At 49.1% G+C, this 24,424-nt stretch overlaps 1 protein-coding gene across 5 annotated transcripts in view; it reads left to right on the top strand.

The window, feature by feature from the left end:
- Positions 1 to 24,424, top strand: part of LOC137423002 (xylosyltransferase 2) — a 56,588-nt gene that overhangs the window by 14,661 nt on the left and 17,503 nt on the right. For all 5 annotated transcript variants that reach the window (XR_013622904.1, XR_013622903.1, XM_068109743.2 and 2 more), the window contains exons 2-8: positions 671 to 834; positions 10,503 to 10,575; positions 16,731 to 16,920; positions 18,164 to 18,333; positions 18,983 to 19,185; positions 20,686 to 20,766; positions 22,827 to 23,043. Coding sequence is in view for 3 of the 5 variants with exons in the window: in XM_068109743.2 (XP_067965844.1) it covers positions 671 to 834; positions 10,503 to 10,575; positions 16,731 to 16,920; positions 18,164 to 18,333; positions 18,983 to 19,185; positions 20,686 to 20,766; positions 22,827 to 23,043 (1,098 nt within the window). In the remaining 2 variants the exon portion in view is untranslated. The remainder of the gene's footprint in view (positions 1 to 670; positions 835 to 10,502; positions 10,576 to 16,730; positions 16,921 to 18,163; positions 18,334 to 18,982; positions 19,186 to 20,685; positions 20,767 to 22,826; positions 23,044 to 24,424) is intronic.

Raw genomic sequence — 24,424 nt, 5'->3', positions numbered from 1 at the left:
TTATCATAATAAAGCTTCGTTGACAATTTGATGACAAAACTCAAATGGTAAATTTAAATTTCAGGTCAATTAGATGAAAATTGATGATTTTAGGTGATGCTGACCTGTGACCTTTAACCTTTTGACAAAATTATTAATTTGTCTTCTCCGTATTATCATAATAAAGCTTCGTTGAAAAATTGATGACAAAACTCAAATGGTAAATTTTATGTGATGCTAAAATTGCTCAGTGATGCTAAAATTGCTAGGTCATGCTAAAATAGGTGATGCTAAAATTGGTGAACCAGCTCAGTGACCCAATATGCAAATTCTTAAAATTTCAAGGTCAATCAGATGAAAATTGACGATTTTATGTGATGCTGACCTTTAACTTTTTGACAAAATTATTAATTTGTCTTCTCCGTATTATCATAATAAAGCTTCGTTGAAAATTTGATGACAAAACTCAAATGTTAAATTTAAATTTCAGGTCAATTGGATGAAAATTGATGATTTTATGTGACGCTGACCTTTGACCTTTAACTTTTTGACAATTATTAATTTGTCTACTCCATATTATCATAATAAAGCTTTGTTGAAAATTTGATGACAAAACTCAAATGGTAAAAGACTTACTGTTTGAATGATCTGATTGGAGATTAAAAGTGAATAATTGTCCCTTCAATTTCAGGGTCATGACCCTGCTGGAGAGCTGAGAATAATACAAAGGGGCAGCATCCGCAAGGGCAGGATTCCTGTCTGGCCCGGGCAGCGGATGGGACTTCATGCCAAGCTACCTTCACGTACAAACCAACGAGAAATCAGACAACGAATCGCTCAATCCAAGGCCAGGAAGTATGACATGTTACCATAAACCACAAAACCATCTTCACCAAACTTGTCGCCATGCTCATTCTCCATGATGCTGTTGTGTTCTCTCGTGTTCTCATACCTGTACCCACTGAGGGTAACCTGGAATCCTTCCGAAAGAGTCACTACTACTGGCTACATCTTTGTGCTAATAAGCTCTTGTGGGCAGGATTTCCTATGCCAAGATGCTAATTATATAATTGTTCAGATGTATATTCATGATTGGCAAGAACAACTCGATCATTGTTGAGAACCGCAATTTTATTTCATTTTCCAACTCTCGAATCGTTAGGTAGTTTGTGTTGTAGCCGAGTCACCTCTTGTATTTATCTCAGGTACTTTACCTTGTGTATGGTTGGCACGATGGCCTAGCCTATAGGTATGCACACTCACCTCTAAGCTGTCTATCCTGGGTTATAATCCTGACCCCACCTATAAACTGTCATCCCGGTGTCAGGCATTGTGATTCATCAACGTGTGCTCCGTCCCTTGTGTGGACGTTGAACCGGGCTTCCCGTCTGCCGGTATTAGTTGGAAGACGTTAAAGATCCCACGGTGTCCTTCGCGAAGAGTAGACGAGCCATCGCCGGCTCTGTGGATAAATATCAAGTCCCTGCTCGAACACACTCAGTAGAACGTTGGGCTGGGCCAGCCGGTTCGCGAAAGACTTCGGCCAAAAACCTTCTCCTGTGAACCACACGATGAGCAAATAATTGTGGCCGTTAAATAATCATGATGAACCTTGTACCCCTTTAAACCCCTTTACCTTTTAAAAGGAGATACCTTAAGTTTAAGGCATTACATATGTATATGTTCTACTACAAAACCTGCTTGACAGTGTCAGTCTTTTGGGACTGCCACTGGTAACATGTAACTCAGTGCTACCTGCCCCATGGTCGGGTTGTCGGCGATTAAACCGACACCGCTCATGAGGCGACTAAACCGACCCCGCTCACTGGGCGACTAAACCGACACCGCTCACTGGGCGACTAAACCGGCACCGCTCACTGGGAGACTAAACCGGCACCGCTCACTGGGCGACTAAACTGACACCGCTAACTGGGCGACTAAACCGACACCGCTCTCTGGGTGACTAAACCGACACCGCTCACTGGGCGACTAAACCGACACCGCTCACTGGGTGACTAAACCGACACCGCTCACTGGGCGACTACACCGACACCGCTCACCGGGCGACTAAACCGACACCGCTCACTGTGTGACTAAACCGACACCGCTCACTGTGTAACTAAACTGACACTGCTCACTAGGCGACTAAACCGACACCGCTCACTGGACGACTAAACCGACACCGCTCACTGGATGACTAAACCGACACCGCTCACTGGGCGACTAAACCGAAACCGCTCACTGTGCGACTAAACCGACACCGCTCACTGTGCGACTAAACCGACACCGCTCACTGAGGGACTAAACCGACACCGCTCACTGGGCGACTAAACCGACACCGCTCACTGGGTGACGAAACCGACACCGCTCACTGGGTGACTAAACCGACACCGCTCACTGGGTGACTAAACCGACACCGCTCACTGGGTGACTAAACCGACACCGCTCACTGGGTGACTAAACCGACACCGCTCACTGGGTGACTAAACCGACACCGCTCACTCGGTGACTAAACCGACACCGCTCACTGGGTGACTAAACCGACACCGCTCACTGGGTGACTAAACCGACACCGCTCACTGGGTGACTAAACCGACACCGCTCACTGGGTGACTAAACCGACACCGCTCACTGTGCGACTAAACCGACACCGCTCACTGAGGGACTAAACCGACAACAGTCACTGGGCGACTAAACCGACACCGCTCACTGGGTGATGAAAGCGCCACCGCTCACTTGGCGACTAAACCGACACCGCTCACTGTGCGACTAAACCGACACCGCTCACTGAGCGACTAAACCGACACCGCTCACTGGACGACTAAACCGACACCGCTCACTGGGCGACTAAACCGACACCACTCACTGTGCGACTAAACCGACACCGCTCACTGTGCGACTAAACCGACACCGCTCACTGGGTGACGAAAGCGACACCGCTCACTGGGTGACGAAAGCGACACCGCTCACTGGGCGACTAAACCGACACCGCTCAATGGGCGACTACACCGACACCGCTCACTGGGCGACTAAACCGACACCGCTCACTGTGCGACTAAACCGACACCGCTCACTGTGTAACTAAACCGACACTACTCACTGGGCGACTAAACCAACACCGCTCACTGGACAACTAAACCGACACCGCTCACTGGACGACTAAACCGACACCGCTCACTGGGCGACTAAACCGAAACCGCTCACTGTGCGACTAAACCGACACCGCTCACTGTGCGACTAAACCGACACCGCTCACTGTGCGACTAAACCGACACCGCTCACTGAGGGACTAAACCGACAACACTCACTGGGCGACTAAACCGACACCGCTCACTGTGCGACTAAACCGACTTCGCCGCTCACTGGGCGACTAAACCGACACTGCTCACTGGGTGACTAAACCGACACCGCTCACTGGGCGACTAAACCGACACCGCTCACTGGGTGACTAAACCGACACCGCTCACTGTGCGACTAAACCGACACCGCTCACTGGGTGACTAAACCGACACCGCTCACTGGGTGACTAAACCGACACCGCTCACTGGGTGACTAAACCGACTTCGCCGCTCACTGGGTGACTAAACCGACACTGCTCACTGGGTGACTAAACCGACACCGCTCACTGGGCGACTAAACCGACACCGCTCACTGGGTGACTAAACCGACACCGCTCACTGGGTGACTAAACCGACACCGCTCACTGGGTGACTAAACCGACACCGCTCACTGGGTGACTAAACCGACACCGCTCACTGGGTGACTAAACCGACACCGCTCACTGGGTGACTAAACCGACACCGCTCACTGGGTGACTAAACCGACACCGCTCACTGGGTGACTAAACCGACACCGCTCACTGGGTGACGAAACCGACACCGCTCACTGGGTGACTAAACCGACACCGCTCACTGAGGGACTAAACCGACACCGCTCACTGGGTGATGAAAGTGCCACCGCTCACTGGGCGACTAAACCGACACCGCTCACTGTGCGACTAAACCGACAACGCTCACTGAGCGACTAAACTGACACCGCTCACTGGACGACTAAACCGACACCACTCACTGGGCGACTAAACCGACACCGCTCACTGGGTGACTAAACCGACACCGCTCACTGGGTGACGAAAGCGACACCGCGAACTGGGTGACGAAAGCGACACCGCTCACTGGGCGACTAAACCGACACCGCTCACTGTGCGTCTAAACCGACACCGCTCACTGAGCGACTAAACCGACACCGCTCACTGGACGACTAAACCGACACCGCTCACTGGGCGACTAAACCAACACCGCTCACTGTGCGACTAAACCGACACCACTCACTGTGCGACGAAACCGACACCGCTCACTGGGTGACTAAACCGACGCCGAAGGCAAATTAATAATTTTATCAAAAGGTCAAAGTCAAAATCCGTAATAGGTCTATAACGAGAATGGCTGAAGTTATCTAATTCAAACTTGGTCCAGGTATGTATAATGATGTAAAGATTAACTGATTAGAATTTGGGGGCAAAGGTCATAGGTCAAAGTCTGTTATAGGTCTATAACTTGAGAACGGAACCCAAACCCATCCCTCTCTGTACCCACCATACCCAGTCGTACCCTGCTGCTCCTGGACTCCGTGTCCTTTCCTCCTGACAAGGTGGAAAAGTTTCTGTCAACCCTCGACTCTGATTCTGCAACTGGACCCGACGGCATCAGCCCACGGGTCCTAAAATCCTGCTCTGCTGCTCTATCTCACCCTCTCTCTGTTCTCTTCACCCTCTCTTTTGCTCAAGGTCAACTGCCATCTGCTTGGAAATCAGCCAACATCACCGCTTTGCACAAAAAAGGTGCAAAAACAGATCCTAGCAACTACAGACCAATCAGCCTTCTCCCAATTATCAGCAAAGTCATGGAATCCATCATTGCTTCTGATATGAAATCTTTCCTCTTCTCCAATGGCTTGATCTCTGATCATCAACTTGGTTTCAGACCAGGTCACTCTACTCTGGACATGCTGCTTCTGCTGTCTCAACAATGGATGGAGGTCCTCAATGCCAAACAGGAAATTAGAGCTGTCTCCCTCGACATATCACGTGCCTTCGACACGGTCTGGCACCCCGCTCTGCTCACCAAACTCTCCTCCTTTGGTATCCATGGAAATCTCCACGCATGGCTGGCGGACTTCCTCTCTAGTCGTCGTCAACGTGTGGCCCTGAATGGGTTTCTCTCATCTCCTCTTCCTGTTCAGGCTGGAGTTCCCCAAGGCAGTGTTCTGGGCCCCGTGCTTTTTCTGGTCTTCATCAATGATCTCTCTGACTCTCTCGAAAATCCTCTCTATCTCTTTGCTGATGACTCCACTCTCTGCCGCTCCATTCCTCTTCCCTCAGATCGGCAGTCTGCTGCCTCCTCACTCTCTGAAGACCTGGACAAAATCACAGACTGGTCAAACAAGTGGAACATGTCTTTCAATCCTGACAAATCTCACACTCTTACTATGTCTCTCCGAAAAGATCGACTGGACAACCCTCCCATCTACTTTCTCAACAATCCTCTCCAAGAAGTTCTGTCGCTCAAGATTTTGGGTCTCACTATCTGCCATGATCTTTCTTGGGAAAACCACATTTCCAAGCTGGCCTCCAAAGCCAGTCGCCGACTGGGCATCCTCCGTCGTGCGAAGTCCTTCCTCGGCACACCTGAGCTCCTCACCACATACAAGGCTTTCATCCGCAGCTCAATGGAATACTGTTCTCCCCTATGGGCCGGTGCTCCTGCCTCACACCTAGCTCGGCTTCACGCTGTTGAAACCAAAGCTTTCAGAATTATTGGAATCTCCCGCGATGAAGCTATCTCTGAGGGCCTTTCACTCACTCACCGCAGGCAGGTAGGTGGTCTTTCTGTCTTCTACCGACTCCTCTCCGGCCTTGCACCCCCAGCTCTCTCTGTGCTCTGTCCCCCAAATATTCCTACAGGTCGCACAAGATCTGCCAGCAACCCTCTGATGGTTAAACTGCCGAAATCTCGGCTCTCCGCTCACCTTCACTCTTTCATTCCTCTTTTCTCCCGCCTCTGGAACAAACTACCTCACTCCCTTCAATCCCACTCCTCCCTCCAGGTCTTTAAAACAGCTGTTCACCACCATCTCTTATCTTCCCCCATCCAAAACCTTGATCTTTTCTACCCCCGCTAATTCACCCCAGATCCACCTTGTTTGAAATTCCAACTTCTTTCCTGGAAGTCCTGGCAGTGTCCATATGTTTTATACCTCTCCCACTGCCCCCTTCCCACGCCCCCCCCCCCCCCCAAAGCCCTCGCCCTCTCTCAGATCTCTCGATGTCTCCATGTCTCTCGGTCCCTGCTCTCAAATGTTGTGTTTGTGTCCTTCCCCCTCTCTCCACATCTTGTCTACCGCTCCCTATGTTATATGTTTTATGTGTCGGTTTGTCTTTCTGTGTGATTAATGTTCGCTCTTTCACGAGCCTCGATCTTGTATACAAAAAAAAACGGCTGAAGTGATATAATTCAAACTTGGTACAGGTATGCATAATGATGTAAAGATTAACTCATTAGACTTTGGTGTCAAAGGTCAACGTCAAAATCTGTAATAGGTCTATAACTTGAGAACGGCTGAAGTGATATAATTCAAACTTGGTACAGGTATGTATAATGATGTAAAGATTAACTCATTAGACTTTGGGGGCAAAGGTCAAAGGTCAATGTCAAAATCTGTAATAAGTCTATAACTTGAGAACGGCTGAAGGGAACTAATTCAAACTTGGTACAGGTATGTATAATGATGTAAAGCTTAACTGATTAAATTTTGAGGTCAAGAGGTCAAAGGTAAAAGTCTGTACTAGGTCTATAACTTGAGAACGGCTCAAGGGATCTAATTCAAACTTGGTATAGATATGTACAATGATGTAAAGATTAACTGATTCGATTTTGGGGTCCCAAGGTCAAAGGTTCATGTTTACATCATTATACATACCTGTACCAAGTTTTAATTTAAATCCCTTCAGCTGTTCACAAGTTATCACATTTTTACCTGACATGACCTCTGGGTTTTATCAAAAGGCAATCTCTGAATGGATTTAAAACAAACTTGGTATAAGTATTGTAATGATGTAATCATGACGTCAAAGACGTCAAAGAGTGTCGTTCTAGTTTCAGTTAGGGCATTTTATAATTTTTTTGAAAAATCTGTGAAAAAATTGCTTACCAATAGCTTTCTTCACCAATGTGTTCATGTCGGTGTCTACAAACACCTCTCAATTTATTCCTTCCCAAATTCTTGGGGAAAAGTCAAAATTCAAAATGGCGTCCAAAATGGAAAAATTGTGGATAAAGTCATAGTTTGGCCAGAAATTTAATACTTAATATGGGGAAGAAACCACAAAAATATTGTTCTAGGACAATTGTGAACTCTTGCTAAGCATATTTGTATTATTATCTTGCTTTATATCCAAGATGGTGGCCAAAATGATGTCCAAAATGGCCACTAAAATGTGAAAATTGTGGATAAAGTCATAGCTTTATATAGAAATAGAAATGTATCTCAATTGAAACCTCGCTTAGTCAGTTCTCTAGTTCACCCTACTCATCCTAATCCCCAGCATATCCCACACTCCTCTCGTCATCTGGCTGGTTGATGTTCTGGCAAGAGTTACCATGACAGTTGCCGCAAGCAGAAATACACTTGACTCCTTGCTTTTTATAGCAACACATGAGTGTGCTACATTCCCCCTCACAGTTGCAGCAGACAAACTTCAGAAGATAGTCCGGTGCGATAGGGTCTGTTGTAGGGACCGGCGCATAACCTTGGTCACCGAGTTTCCATCCGTAGTCCAGGACATCCAATGATGGAGTTTGCAGCAGCAGCCAATCTCTAGTCTGGAGATAAGCCCGGAGAGAGTGCTGTGCTGCAGCTTCTGTTGTCGGGGGCAGTTTCTCAGGTTTGATGCTCCCAGCAGCGGCCCGCTTGCTGAAGATGTCAAATCTCAAGTCCCCCAAGTCTTTGGATGGGTTCCCGCGGAACATGAGCCTGAATAGTTCACAGCCGGCTTTGATGATGTCATCTTTCTTGGCTCGGATGTCCAGAAACATGTCCATGGCCCTCTCTGCTTTGTCAGTCTTGCAGAGCTTGGTTAGCAAAGTTGATTTGCTAAACCCAGAAATCACGGACACTGTATCGCAGCCGAAGAAGCTGTGCAAGAAGATCAGATACTTCCGGTATCTCTCTGGGAGGGCCTCCCGGATCTTTCCGACATCGTAAGATGTGTCTTTGGCTGTTGTGAGGAAGATCGGGTGGTCTGCAGCATGATGAATCAGCAAAACCATGATGTCGGTGTCCTCAGCCCTCACCTCAACAGGGGACTCTCTTGCCTCATCTAGAGCTGCCCGGACGATAGAGGTGTCTGCATCATCGGGGCATTCCTGTACACTGATCCCATTTCTACCGAATGTCTCAGCAAGTAGCTGAATGAGCTGGGTCTTGTTGCTCTTGTTGTCGAGGAACTTTTCTCTTGGAACGAGGCTTTTGATGTCTGGGCAAATCATAATGTCGCAGCATGCGTTCTTTGTTCGTCTCAGGTGATCATGGTCCTTGGTGGAGCTGCCGTATCCGTCAAAGACCACAGTGATCCTGAGGCAATGGCTCCCCATGGACTTCACAAACTGGAGGTAGCTCTCAGCGATGTCCTTCCAGGTGAGCTTAGCCTCCCATCTGACGTTGTGCAGGAGCCACCCACCATCAATCACCAGGCTCGTGCAGGGGTGTTGTTCAACGGGTTCCACAAATGCTTTCAGGACCCTTGCTAGGGCAGCCTTGTCTGGCTTTCACAACTTCTGGTCTTTATCAAATAGAGACATCGGTGTTGGTGTCAACCCAAATCGCAGGGTTGTTTGGTCTTGACTTCACGCTCACTGATGATGATGAGGCGGTTGAAGAGCTTGAGTGAGTCAATAACCAGCTTCTTCCCATTGACTTTGGGTCCACTTCTGAAGCTCTCTAATGATTTGACCTTGTGCTTAGTTTCCATTGTATCCAAAAAGGTTTTTCCATCCATCTTGGCCTGCATGGCTCTGCCAACCTCCTCTGCCTGATCAGCATTGACTGGGTCCTCGGGAGTGCTACTGAACCCCGTGGAGAAGGAGTTTGCCTTCGTTACAGAGTATACAAACATCACGGTAGACAAGGTGTACTGATGGGGTTTTGGACTTGGAGCTGCCGGCACTTGAAGTACTTGACGCAGAGAATACCCGTCGTCTTTTCATCCTGCCCGACCTTCGGTCCTCCTCGTCATGTCCTAGGGAATGGATTGTGTAGAAAGGTAGTTTTGGTTAGTTTTTCTTCATTTGCAACATCACAACTTATAACAGATTGGGATCGAAATCTCTGCAAGTGGCTACTTCTTCTGAATGATAATCTAAAAACTTACGATTGGCAGTTGCAGTTGCAGTGGATATACTTTTCACACGATTGTATAACTCGGTTCTGCAATCCAAATGATATCTCAACTTGGGGTCATCTCCGTTTTTCCAGTCCTCATTTAGTCTCCTGATCAGCGCCGCATCGTCCACGCACTCAGAATATGATAACATCTGTGAGTGGCCTTTTTGGGTGACTTTTGACAGCTTCTGCATCTCAGTCCCAGGATCATCACAGATGAAACACCTCAAGCCATGGCCAGGTGCAGCTATTGCATCCCCTTCCATACTGAATCAATTGAGAGGTCTCAGTAGACACCTATTATTGAAGCAAGATAATAATTATTACATTTCTGGCCAAGCTATGACTTTATCCACAATTTTCACATTTTAGCGGCCATTTTGGACATCATTTTGGCCACCATCTTGGATATAAAGCAAGATAATAATACAAATATGCTTAGCAAGAGTTCACAATTGTCCTAGAACAATATTTTTGTGGTTTCTTCCCCATATTAAGTATAAAATTTCTGGCCAAACTATGACTTTATCCACAATTTTTCCATTTTGGACGCCATTTTGAATTTTGACTTTTCCCCAAGGATTTGGGAAGGAATAAATTGAGAGGTGTTTGTAGACATTTATTCTGCCATTCTGCCGTTTCTGCCATTATCGACCAAAGACATCGGGCAACCTCACACCTCCTGCCAACCCAAAGTCATGGCACCTGTTAATTGCCACAATTTGGTGTCTTTCTGCCCGTGCATTCAGTATTACATCCTTCCCTCCAAGTATTAACGTGCATGCTTGTTGACATTTCATGATTGTTTGCAATTTATTCCATGACCTTCAAAGTTTCTATATCTGAACGTACTCCAGCGAAGTATGCAGGTTTGTGGATTTCCTCTTTCTCTACCGTTAATCTGTTGCCTGAACAACTGCTCTCTGTGTTTAAGCTCTTCAATGATGAGTGACATCAAACTTTCACTTAAAGGAAAATTAATAGTTACCCATTCATCGTGTTGACCGAATCGTGAGCTTGGCCCAAGTGTTTTCACTTCCATGTGAGTAAGCATGACGCTGACAGTTGCTTTAACTTGTCTTTCGCAGAACAGCACCGCAAGAGACTGGACGTGCCATGTCGAAGACTACGCGATTGGAACTGAATGGATCTGCACTTCAGGCAAGAACTCATTTGGATCTTCATTGGAGAATGTTTCAAACTCCTTATTTAAGGGGCTCGAGTTACACTTCCCTTTTTGGATTCTTTGTCTGAGCCTGTTCATCAATGTCTGCGTCACTTTTGTGTTGCTTCATATTGTTGGTCTAGAGAGGCTTAATCTCCCTTTGACATGAAGATGGTGGAACTATGGGATCAGGATGGGATTCGTGTGGGACCCGAAGACCACATGGTGCTGCTATTCCGGCTCACTCGTGTTTATTTTGGGTTTTCGGTCGCACTCCTCCATTTTGCTCTTTATCTTAAATGGGTTGAATCCTCCCTGTTTTCATCTGAGCTCATGGTGCTGAGATCCCAGGTCAATAAATAATCCCATATCATGTGTTCATTTGTTTGTTGCCTCATAATGTCCTTGTTCTCCGTGTGAATCATGTAAAGCTCTTCCATGAGACTGGTTGATTCAATTGCAAAGTTACTTATTGACGGTTTTCAATTGTTAAGAGCTATCGACAAGATAGGTCTAAGTATGTTATTGTAGGAGCTGTGCTCCCACGTAATCGGAAGAATGGACGCGACAAAAAGCTGGAATTCGTCCGAGGTTCTTTATTGAAACAAAACAACTCGGGTACTCTGAAAAGCCCGTTTATCGGGCAGCAATATATATACACACATTATCCTGGAGCGTTTGCCCGGGAAAGGCGAGAGGGGGCGTGGCCGGGCGTCCTGGACGCGGCCTGGCAAGTCGAGGGCGGGCATGCCCGGGCGTCCCGGACGCGGCCTGGCAAGTCGAGAGCGGGCATGGCCGGGCATGCCCGGGCGTCCCGGACGAGGCCTGGCAAGTTGAGAGCGGGCCTGCCCGGGCGTCCTAGACGAGCCCGGCATGGTGATCGCTCCGCGTCCTTGGTAGGTGCAAGGCGATTGTGTAAACCCAGCGGTAGCCGCTACACACGTCCCCCCAGAATCGACTTGCACCGGCAGGGTCAATTTAAGGGGGGTCCTGATGACCCGGCCGAAGCGACCCCTGGCGGGTCGTGGGGGGGGGGGGGGGGGTCCGGTGTGGTGGTGGGCGGTCGAGTGGGGGGCACCGTGGATGGGGGGCGGCCTCGCCGCGGCGGAAGGGCCAACCATGGCGGTTGGTCGATGTCCACGTGCGCCGGCTTGAGGCGGTCCACCGCAATCCGGTCCGACCTGCCGCCGATGTCGATGACGAACGACTTGTCGTCCCATCGCAGGACCCGGAAGGGCCCGTCGTACGGCGGCCGGAGTGGCCCCCGATGTGCGTCATGACGCACAAAAACGTACTCCGCTGTGCGAAGCGCTGGGGGAACGTAGGACTGGGGGTCACCGTGGTGGGATGTTGGCACGGGGGCAAACCGTCGGGCGGCCTCCTGGAGGTCCAAGCGCTGGTGAGCTGCGGACCAGGGACTGGTAGCGTCGGGCACGAATTCGCCCGGGACGCGTAGCGCCTGGCCGTAGACAAGCTCGGCGGTGGATGCCCGGAGGTCCTCCTTGGGGGCCGTGCAGAGGCCCAAAAGGACCCACGGCAGCGGTCGGCCCAACCGCCGTCCTGAAGGCCGGCCATGAGCGCGGCCTTCATGGAGCGGTGGAATCGCTCGCACAACCCCTTGGCTTCGGGGTGGTAGGCCGTAGTACGGTGGAGCTTCACCCCCAGGTTGCGGGCGACCGCGCCCCACAGCTCAGAAGGTGAACTGCGGTCCGCGGTCCGACGGGATGTCCGCTGGTGCGCCGAAGCGGGCGACCCAGGTGGCGATGAAAGCCTGCGCCACGTCGGCGGTGGTGGTGGAGACGAGGGGAACGGCCTCCGGCCACCTGGTGGTCCTGTCCACCATGGTGAGCAGGTGTGTGAACCCCCGTGATGGGGGGAGGGGGCCCACCAGGTCCACGGTGACGTGGTCGAAACGTCGTTCGGGCACGGTGAAAGGTGCAAGCGGGGCCTGGGTGTGTCGGTGGACCTTGGCCTGTTGGCAGGCTGTGCAGGTGCTGGTCCAATCGCGGACGTCCCGTCGAAGGCCGTGCCAGACGAATCGCGCCGACATCAGCTTCTGGGAAGCTTTCCGGCCCGGGTGGGAAAGGCCGTGGAGGGAGGCGAAGATGCGGCGTTGCCAGGTAACGGGCACGATGGGGCGAGGCTGGCCTTGGGAGATGTCGCAGAGCAGGACAGTGTCCGCGAAGGGGATGTCGGCCAGGCGGAGGCCCGTGTCCGCCGCCCGGAGGGCTTGCACCGTGGTGTCGGTGGTTTGGTCCGCCGCCATAAGCGCGAAGTCCACGCCGAGGTGGACCACGTTCGCGCTGGCCCGAGAAAGACAGTCGGCCACGGCGTTGTCTTTGCCGGCGACGTGCCGGATGTCCGTGGTAAACTCCGACACGGCGGAGAGGTGGCGCTGTTGGCGGGCCGACCACGGCTCCGTGACCTTGGCCATTGCGTAAACCAACGGCTTGTGGTCGACGAACGCCGTGAAGGGTCGGCCCTCCAGGAGGTGGCGGAAATGGCGAATGGCCAGGTGTAGACCGAGGAGCTCACGGTCAAACGTGCTATATTTGAGCTCGTTCGGCCGGAGCTGCCGGCTGAAAAAAGCGAGTGGCTGCCAAACCCCGTTCACCCATTGCTCATGTATGGCGCCCACCGCGTAGTCGGGGGCATCCGTGGTGAGGGTGATGGGAGCATTGAGCACCGGGTGAGCGAGCAGTGTTGCGTCGGCGAGGGCCCGCTTTGAGCTTTTGAAGACCGCGTCCATTGCTGCGGACCAGACGATGTCGTGCTTGGCCGGCTTGCCCCGGAGGGCTTCGTAGAGGGGCCGCATGAGTTGAGCAGCGCGGGGCACGAAGCGGTGATAGAAATTCACCATTCCCAGGAATTCCTGCAGGGCCTTTATGGAGCGGGGACGCGGAAACGTGGTGATGGCCTCGACCTTGGTTGGCAGCGGCACGGCCCCGTTCTTGGTGATGTGGTGGCCCAAAAAATCAACGGCCGTCGTGCCGAAGTGGCATTTGGCCGGGTTGACAATGAGGCCATGCTCGCTGAGGCGCCCGAACAGTGTTCGGAGGTGGAGGAGGTGCTCGGCCCGGGACGTGCTAGTGACGAGGATGTCGTCCAGGTAAACGAAGGGGAATGGCAGGTCACGCAGCACGCCGTCCATCAAGCGCTGGAACGCCTAAGCCGCGTTCTTGAGGCCAAATGGCATCGGCAGGAATTCGAACAAGCCGAACGGCGTGATGACGGCCGTTTTAGGGACGTCGGCCGCCCTGACAGGTACCTGGTGATATCCCCGTATGAGATCGATTTTTGAAAAAATGACCCGTCCTGCCAGACGGGCGGAGAAGTCTTGGATGTGCGGGATCGGATACCTGTCGGGGGTGGTAGCGTCGTTAAGGCAGCGGTAGTCGCCACATGGGCGCCAGCCGCCCCCTGGTTTTGGGACGATGTGTAGTGGCGAAGCCCACGCGCTATAGGAGCGCCGCACGATGCCGAGGTGTTCCAAAGCGTCGAACTCGGCTTTGGCCACGGCGAGCTTGGCTGGGTCGAGGCGGCAGGCTCTGGAGTAGACCGGCAGGCCCGTGGTTGGTATGTGGTGCTCGATCCCATGTCGTACTGCGACGGCCGAAAACGTCGGCCGCGTGAGGGCCGGGAACTCCGTGAGCAGGCGAGCAAACTCGTTCGCCGTCGGGAGGGCGCATGCCAGCTCGGTCGGAGCGGAGCTGCTCAATGTGCATACCAGGGAGCTGAAGGTCTCGGCATTGATGAGGTGACGCCGTTGGACGTCCACCAGCAGTCCGTGTGCGCAGAGGAAGTCGGCGCCTAGCAGAGCCATGGGCACGCTTGCGGTTACAAAAGTCCAATTAAAGCGTTGGCCGCCGAAGCAGAGGGTGACGTTGCGCGGGCCGAAGGTGCGGATGGCCGATCCGTTGGCCGCAACCAAGGAGGGGCCGCAAACCGCGGACTGCCTGTCCTGATCGGAGGCGGGTATGATGCTCAGTTGGGCGCCGGTGTCGCACAGGAAGCGCCGTCCGGACGCTTTGTCCGTGATGAAAAGTAAGTTGCCCGTGTGGCCGGCGCTCATGGCTGGTAATGAACGCCGGCCCGGCCGTTTCCCAGCCTGCCGAAGGTGCACGGGGGTCGGCATGTCCGGGCCTTCTGTCCGAACCTGGCATGATAGTAACACCACGCTTGGTCAGGTGGAGGCCCCGGTCGTCGCGCTGGAGGTGGTCGGCTCGGCGTAGCGGCCGCCAATTGCGTCGGCAGTTCGGTCGTCGACTGTGCCGGGTGCTCGGGCGCCATGGGCATTGCGTCGGACGGCGGTGGGCCCCAGGTCGCTGCTGCAATGCGTTGGCCTGCCACGGAGATCTTGTCGGCTTCCCTGGCGAGGGCGCGGGGATCCGTGATCGTCTTGTTTGCCAGGGCGAGGCGTACCGGGCTAGGCAGCTGACGGAGGAACAGCTCCCGGAACAGGAATGCTGGAGAGTGCTCGCCGAGCAGCGAAAGCATGTAGTCCATTCGCTCGGACAGGCGCGTGTCGCCGAGCTCGGGCAGGTCGAGCAGGCGCCGTGAGCGTTCCACCGATGAGAGGGCGAAAGCGTCGAGGGGGAGCTTTTTAATCACGCCGTATTTGTCAGCGGCTGGCGGGCTCTCGAGGAGGCTCAGGGCGCGGGCCGCGGTGGCTGAGCCGAGTGCTGCTACCACATGGTGGAAGCGGGTGTCGTCGGCCGTGATGCCTCTCAGGGCGAACAGGGAGTCCGCCTGAGCGAACCAAACCGCCGCGTGAGCCTCCCAGAAGGTAGGCAGTTTGAGGGCAACTGCCGTGTCCATGTCGGTAGGTCACCAATGTAGGAGCTGTGCTCCCACGTAATCGGAAGAATGGACGCGACAAAAAGCTGGAATTCGTCCGAGTTTCTTTATTGAAACAAAACAACTCGGGTACTCTGAAAAGCCCGTTTATTGGGCAGCAATATATATACACACATTATCCTGGAGCGTTTGCCCGGGAAAGGCGAGAGGGGGCGTGACCGGGCGTCCTGGACGCGGCCTGGCATGGTGATCGCTCCGCGTCCATGGTAGGTGCAAGGCGATTGTGTAAACCCAGCGGTAGCCGCTACATTATAGTGATTTAAGAGCGTTCTCTGATGTTGTTCTTCCTAGCCTGGTGTTGGCTTAGCGGTTAGGGTGCCGGCTTGGGTTCCTAGGATCCTGGGTTTGAATCCCAGTTGATCGCTGAATTTAACGCCAGGGGGGTTGACTCAGTCTGTCATCCTTCCGAGGTCGCTAAATTGAGTACCAGTTCACTGGTAATTCCTTGTGTGTCGCAAGAGGCGACTAACAGGGTTGGTGGCAGGAAGGGCATCCGGCCATGAAACATTGCTTCAAAAAGGGGACAACGGTACCCGAAAAAGGCAACCCCTGCTCTGCGGGGGGAAATGGCCTCTAAAGGTGGTTCTTTTTCTTCTTCTTCTGTTGTTCTTCTTCATCTATATTTGTCTCCGTGATACTTACAGTATTTACCTTTGTCCACCCCATGCTTGAAAAGCCTGCTTTGAAATATTGTGAAAATACTCACTGGTATAAGTAAGTAGTTGTTAATGAAAGTCTTGCTTTTCAGCCGCCAGTACTGTCCAGTCCAAGATAAGGTTTTAAGATACAGTAAACAAGTTAAGGATTATCCATATTTCATGAGTGGCATTGCAGGTAGTCTAGGAGCACGGCTTGCAAGAGTATCTTGGAAGATCTGACAGCAAAGGCGTTAGAATGGATCAGGTTAGTTAAATGGTTGAGTCGCTGCTATCTGCGTTGAGGACCAGAGTCAGCCGGTTATGCGTCAGGGACCATGGAGACCATCGGAGTCCATGAGCATGTGAAATGAAGCCAAATGGTGAAGTGAGAACATCTCGACTGGTGGACACCTGGCAAGCCGTGATAAGGGCCGGAGGTGCCAGAGAGCAAAACGCTAAAAGACCCAAGGATGCTCGTTTGTCCCATTGCCGCCACCTACTGAGATGTGGCACCATTGTTTCCCATAAAGCTGTGCACCCGCAAATGCCACTTTTGATTCTTAACCTTTTGAATATCATGTTTTCCATACATTTTGAACCTGTTTTGGTTTATTTGACAAACTCATGTTTAAAAAGATACTTTCTTGGCTTTTCAGAGTCAGAGTGGTGCGGCCAGTGTGTGGAAAGGAGAGCTTTTGCGCTGCAACTTGAAAAGTAAGGATGCCCTCTCAGCGCTGGCCCGAGCATCAAGCAAGCAGTGTCGTCGAGAGATTACCAACGTGGCCTGCCTTCATCAGGAGGGAAAACTTATGCCAGTCTCGCTGACCAGTCACTGTCCTCTCAAAGGTGCATAAGCGGGAAACTACTATTTTCCTGTGGAAGTAGTGTCGTGATGTGACACTACTGTTAATCTGTAAGGTCTTGTATATCCTGCCGGAAGAAAACATGATTAAGTAATCCTCCACGTGGTGTGTCCAAATATGGTTGTTAAGCTGTGTGACGTATTTGTGACGTCAGCATAATGATGAGGAAGTGATGATGCCTTTAACTCTGAGATGCATGTGTCAAAAATCCTACATAAACTCAGCCATTGGGCCTCGGAGGCCCAATGGAAGTATTTGTGTAGTTTTTTTTATTTTTTTATTTTTTTATGGATTATTTTTCTTTCATATCCTTTTTCAATCCAAGTCAATGCTCATGGATGTGTATTTGCTCAGAAAATGTGAATCATTGATCCTATTAGTTGGAAGAATCCCATACAAGTAATAAAAAATAATCCTTTTTTTTCCAAATTTTTTTTTTGTTCTTGGTTTTTCAACTTTTTTTTCTCTAAAAGGTTGAGGCTCATGGAGGAGTACTTGCTCAAAAAATATGATTCATTAATCCTTTTATTTAGAATGTATATGTCCACAACTGTCAAAAATCCAACACCTATGCAGCAATTGGGCCTCGGAGGCCCCACTAATGTATTCGTGTAACGTTTTTAAATTTTCATATTTTTGTCACTGAATTATTTGTAACCAAGTTATAGAAGCATATAATGAGGCTCATATCAATAAAATAATGACATAACATAGTAGTACAACAACATTTATGCGGGGCCTCGAAGGCCCCAGGCTTGCATTCGTGTCGGATTTTCGGGTTATAAGAGAAGAATGAAGATTTTCCCACGAGCCTGAATGAATTTTTTATTTATTTATGTCACTGAATTTTGTGTAACAACATGAAAGTCGGTGAAAATGAGGCTCATTCCCCAAAAAAAATTGTACAGCATAGGTTTTGCAACAAAAAAAACCTTGTGGGCCTCCGAGGCCCAATCACTGCATCCAAGGGTTAAGGCATACCTGATATGTGGAAAAGTCAAATCATCCCACAAGTCATTTATGGGATCGACTTGCAGCATGATTTCCGGGTCGAAACATAGCATTTGTGATGTTACTTACACCAGCCATTAAAGGCCTGCTAGATTTGTACATTTTGTTTCGCCCTCCGTCCAATGGGAATTGTTCTTTGATGGAAAGGATGATGAGTATAATGATAACAAAACTGTTTTTTTTTTTTTTGTCTTTTGGCCCTGGTGGTGGCATAGAAAAGACGGTGAAGCCTGTGCAGTGGTTGCAGTCTGGGGAGGTTGTGAATGGAGTCCCAATACGTATTGTTTTCATGCTGGTGGTACATGGGAGAGCGGTACGCCAACTGCACCAACTCTTCAGTGCCATTTACCACTCTCACCATTACTACTACATCCACGTGGATCAGGTGATGAGATGAAGAGCAAAGCTAGATTACAACACAGTACTTTAGCTAATTAAGCCAACCCATTGCTCCTATTATACACTACTAGCAACGGTACCCACCCTATGGGCGGGGCTTCAATTGGGAGGCCCAAATGAAAAGGCAAAATATCAGAAATTGAAGGCTTTTTTTATTTTAAACGATTTATATAAACATCCGTTAAATCATATCACATGCAAATCATAAAAATCTAAACAGTATTTGTAGAATTTCAATAAAATCCACATCACTGTTCATATCGGTAAATATTATTCCATCATGTTTGGAAAAACTGGGAAATTGGGAAAAAATTGGAAAAACAATATAGCCTATTTTACTCCAGGGGGTCCCAGGATTACCCACCCAAAATTTCATTGTGATCGGTTCAGCCGTTTTTGCGGTACCTGGGAACAGACAGACAGACAGACAGACAGACACAGACATTTGGTGAATTATAGTAAGATGCATGTTTAGTCATATGTATCGACGTCAGTATTGGAAAGTCCTTGAACAATGGGTGGTGACACTCAATACTATATGGTACCAAAAGCTCCTAGATCATGTTAAAGCATTATGGGTCACATTCTGAGCTAAATACATCAACTCTCCACCATGCCCCACCACTACGCACTAGCGCTCCAGTTACCTGCACAGGCAAATGCTCCAGCTGGCTAAGAGCTTTGCCAACGTACGGATGACCTCTTGGAGAATGGCGACCATCTGGGGAGGCGCAAGTCTTCTGGCGATGTACCTACGTGCCATGAAAGACCTTCTCAACATGGCCGACTGGACCTGGGACTTCTTCCTCAACCTCAGCGCTTCCGACTTCCCAGTCCGGTTATTGGTCATTTTAATGCGTAACATGTCACAAAACTTGTCACTACCACATTTTAATTGATTTATCCATCTCCCCCTTGCATGATTTATACCAGATGCTTCCATATCGATTAATTCATCTGCCAAGGAGAGAGCTAATTCGTTCACTAACTCATTAATTTGCTTAATTCCCTTCTTATGCAATATCCCACCAAAACTCCTGGGACAGATTATTTTATCTGCCAATCTCGGTGTTTGGCCATTTAATATATTGTTGATACTCTATGCAACGATGCAATTGGTGGTTATGCAAATCAGGAACAAGAGCACTGGCAATTTGTACACATGGAAAGGTGATAATGCATCCTCCATTCAAATGTCTTAAATTGCATGTCCATCTCCATCTTTCTTTTATTCTTCTCCTTCTTTTTCCTTCTTCATCTTCTTCCTCTTCAATAAATGCTGGTTGCATCATTTGCTGGGGTGCAGCTTCGCCCCAGCAGGGCAGGGATTTGGAATTTTACCAGGATGCCGGCGATAGCTCGCCCACTCAGCAATTCTTTAATTTTGAATGATATGACTTCGTTTGTTGTTGTGCTCTCAATGCACAGCTCCCCAGACAGAGCACTTTATTCATCTATAATAATAAAAGATAGTGTGTGTGTCTCCTCCATAACTCCAAAACCATGAAACCTAGTGGCCCCAAACTATGCATGCATACTTCTCGAACTCCAAGGAAGTGCATAAATGAAAACTGGGAACTTGGATTTGTTAAAACACCATTTTTGAAGATAATTAATGGCCTTGTTTAATTAAATATCCCATATTGTCTTTCGCAAAGAGGAGTCTAGTTATTGCCAGAACCATGAACAAATTACAAGTTCCTGCCAAAGTTTTGCCAAATATCCTCCAATGGAGTGGCGATCTGTAGTGCCTGGTGTTGGCTTAGCGGTTAGGGTGCCGGTTTTGGATCCTGGGTTTGAATCCTGGTTGATTGCTGAATTAACGCCAGGGGGGTTGACTCAACCTGTCATCCTTCCTAGGTCGGCAAATTGAGTACCAGTTCACTGGTAATTCCCTGCTTGTCGCAAAAAGGCGACAAAAAGGGTTGGCGTCAGGAAGGGCATCCGGCCGTAAAACATTGCTTCAAAAAGGGGACCGAAAAAACAACAACAACCACGGTGCCCGAAAAAGGCCAACCCCCGCTTTGCGGGGAAAAATGGCCTCTAAAGGTGGTTTTTCTAAAGGTGGTTTTTCTAAAGGTGGATTCCCTGAATCTCTGTCAAGGGTGTGTTCCTCCATTTTTAGTAATTGTTATTCAGTTACTGCCTGATCTTTATTGGATGGGCAGATCATCCAGAACTTCAAATCATAGTTTGTGACTGAATAATTTGCAATGGTATCCAGAAATACAGATCATCAATCAACCTTGATCATGGAATGTCCAAATGATTGTCTAATACTATTGACCGACAGAATTTCATCACTGTATATACTGTATTTTCTTCTATTTTGTTTCAGACACAATGATCAACTTGTGGCATTTTTGAGCAAATACAGAGACAAGAACTTCCTCAAGTCACATGGACGAGAAACAGCCAAGTTAGTAATCGTTGTTGAAGAGGGATTTGACTGTATAGAACTATGGAACTTCTGGTACTTGGGTCTTGCTGTTTGTGTGTCGCTTTCCGAGTGTGCACATCTCTAGGTCATCCCGCCACCTTTCTAGCAAAGCATGTCCGATTTTGAACATCAGACAATGCTTTAAAGGTGTGCCACAGTTGTATCGAGGATTTTGACCCAAGACCCAATTTGTTTTTTGGAATCAAGGCGAGCCTTGAATAATTACAATGTATGAGTATTTATTGAAGAGTTGGTAAAAAAAATCCAGCTGGCTCGTTAATGAACTACAAGGAGAAAGTAATGTGTCTGCCATGTCTAATGTGCTGTACTGGTGGCACTGGGACACACTTTGTCGTTGACGAGCGACCCCCCCGCCCCCCCTTCCCACGCCTCCTCCCCCCAAGCCCTCTCCCTTCCACACATCTCCCTGCTCTCAAATGTTGTGTTTGTGTGCTTCCCCTTCTCTCCCCATCTTGTTTTCCGCTCCCTCTTTTTATATATTTTGTTTGTCTGGTTGATTTGTTTGTGAAGTAAATGTTAGCTCTTTCACGAGCCTCGATTCAGTATACAAAAAATAAAAAATAAAAAATAAAAACAAACTCAAACTCTGTTGTGTATGAAGTTCTGCCATCCATGCCACCCTCACTAACATAAAAAAAAAAAAAAGCTCTGGGTTAGTGCCTAGAGCAGACAAATTTGCTACTGGCATAGATTTCTCAATGTTTTCAAATTTCATTCAAATATAAACTAGAAAGAATCTGAAAATGCAAAGCCCGGCCACATCTGTCTGAATTCAGACATCTTCTTCTTCTTCTGTATGCTGAAAATAATGAAAACTTTTTTTTTTTTTTATGCAAAATGAAAATTGATGATTTTATGCAGCCTTGACCTTTGAGCTTTCGATCTAAAAAAATAATCAGCTTCTATCTTTTGATTGGCGAACGAATTCTGTGACCGAATATGCAAATACGTACTTAAAATTTCAGATCAATTGGACAAAAATTGACGATTTTATGCAACCTTGACCTTTGAACTTTTGATGTAAAAAAAAAACAATCAGCTTGTAGATCTTGATTGGTGAACAAATTAATTGACCCAATATGCACATTCTTAAAATTTCAGGTTAATTGAATGAAAATTTATGATTTTATGTGACGCTGACCTTTGACCTTTTGACAAAACTATTAAGTTGTCTACTCCATATTCTCATATTAAGGCTTTGTTGAAGATTTGATGACAAAACTCAAATGGTGAATTGAAATTTCAGGTCAATTGGATGAGAATTGATGATTTTAGGTGACGCTGACCTATGACCTCTTGCTCTTTTGACAAAATTATTAATTTGCCTTCTCCGTATCTTCTTATTATAATAGAGCAAACGTATATGGTTCACTATGTATGTATGTATGTATGTATGTATGTATGTATGTATGTTTATATGCGACGAAAACGTCTTCTTATTCAAATAAAATTACCACCCTCTTAATTAACCCTCTTAATTGCGTTAAGACTGCTGAGACCCCTCAGACCTTTGATGACCCTTTAATTCCCCCAAGACCCTTCAGACCACCAAGACCCCTGAAGACCCAAAACACCCTGAAGACCCAAAACACCCCGAAAACCCAAAACACCCCGAAGACCCAAAACACCCAGGAGACCCAAAACATCCCGAAGACCCAAAACACCCCAAAGACCAAAAACACCCCGAAGACCAAAAACACCCCGAAGACCCAAAACACCCCGAAGACCCAAAACACCCCGAAGACCCAAAACACCCCGAAGACCCAAAACACCCCGAAGACCCAAAACACCCCGAAGACCCAAAACACCCCAAAGACCCAAAACACACGCACACACACACAGAAGTGATTACAAAACCCCGTCTCCTGCTGTGCATGGGGATGGGCTAATGAAGTATGAACAATAAATAAATTGGCCAGCTCTCTCTCCGACCTAATCTTTATAGTGTTGTGTGTACAATGGACTCGGCATTTGGGGAAATAATTATTCCACCTGATTTTGTCCACCTAACATCACAGGTTCATGAAGAAGCAGGGACTTGACCGAATCTTCCACGAGTGTGATGCACACATGTGGCGGTTGGGAGAGCGCACGGTACCTACTGGAATCACCATGGACGGTGGATCTGATTGGTTTGCTCTTAATCACCGCACAGTGGATTTTATCATCAATTCCAAGCTTCGCCTGGTTTCTGACCTCAAGCAGTTCTTTGCTTTCACACTGCTGCCTGCAGAGGTAAATAAGGCTTGAGAACTGAAAAGTAAACTAACTTTGTGGTAAGAATGCTTTTCCAAATGCCGATGTACCATATGGCTTCTTCTTCCTCCTGTCATCTCTTTTTCCGTTGTGGTATAGACTCGTACAGAGCTACCTTACTTTATGATTTTAATCAACCTTCCCTTTACCACGGCCATGTTGTCTGTCTTTGTTTGATATAACTTGGGATCCATGAAAACCCGGTCTGCAGCAAGTATTGGTTCCAAACTGTTATAACCCCTTCATATTTGTGCCTGCTATATATCTTATGACCTTATATAGTTGTACAGTCTGTGTCATTTGGTCGTTACTTTTTTTGTTACATGGTCATGCCACCTGTGCCATATAGTATTGTTGCCTGTGCAATATGGTCGCCCCATGCCATACAGTTGCGCTGTCTGTGCCATACGATCGTGCCAGATCACACGGTCGTGCCATGCCATGCAGTCGCGCTGTCTGTGCCATACGGTCGCGCCAGACCATACAGTCGCGCTGTCTGTGCCATACGGTCGTGCCATGCCATACAGTCGCGCTGTCTGTGCCATACGGTCGCGCCAGATCATACGGTCGTGCCATGCCATACAGTCACGCTGTCTGTGCCATATGGTCGTGCCAGACCATACAGTCGCGCTGTCTGTGCCATACGGTAGCACCAGACCATACAGTCGCGCTGTCTGTGCCATACGGTCGCACCATGCCATACAGTCGCGCTGTCTGTGCCATACAGTCACGCCATGCCATACAGTCACGCTGTCTGTGCCATACGGTCGCGCCAGACCATACAGTCGCGCTGTCTGTGCCATACGGTCGCACTGTCTGTGCCATACGGTCGCGCTGTCTGTGCCATACAGTCACGCCATGCCATACAGTCATGCTGTCTGTGCCATAAGTCGCACTGTCTGTGCCATACGGTCGCACCAGACCATACAGTCACGCTGTCTGTGCCATATGGTCACGCTGTCTGTGCCATACGGTCGCGCTGTCTGTGCCATACGGTCGCGCTGTCTGTGCCATACGGTCGCGCTGTCTGTGCCATACGGTCGCGCTGTCTGTGCCATACGGTCGCGCTGTCTGTGCCATACGGTCGTGCTGTCTGTGCCATACGGTCGCACTGTCTGTGCAATACGGTCGCGCTGTCTGTGCCATACGGTCGCACTGTCTGTGCAATACGGTCGCGCCAGACCATACAGTCGCGCTGTCTGTGCCATACGGTCGCGCCACGCCATACAGCCACGCTGTCTGTGCCATACGGTCGCGCTGTCTGTGCCATACAGTCGCGCTGTCTGCAGCATACTTTCATGCCGTCTGTATCATACGGTTGCTCCGTCTGTGTCATACGGTCGCTCTGTCTGTGCCATTT

The sequence above is a fragment of the Myxine glutinosa genome, chromosome 3, assembly GCF_964187855.1.
Source record: "Myxine glutinosa chromosome 3, kmMyxGlut1.1, whole genome shotgun sequence".
In the NCBI taxonomy this organism is placed as follows: domain Eukaryota; kingdom Metazoa; phylum Chordata; class Myxini; order Myxiniformes; family Myxinidae; genus Myxine; species Myxine glutinosa.
The sequence above is the reverse complement of the archived record's forward strand: the minus strand, read 5'-3'. Positions and strand labels throughout refer to the sequence as shown.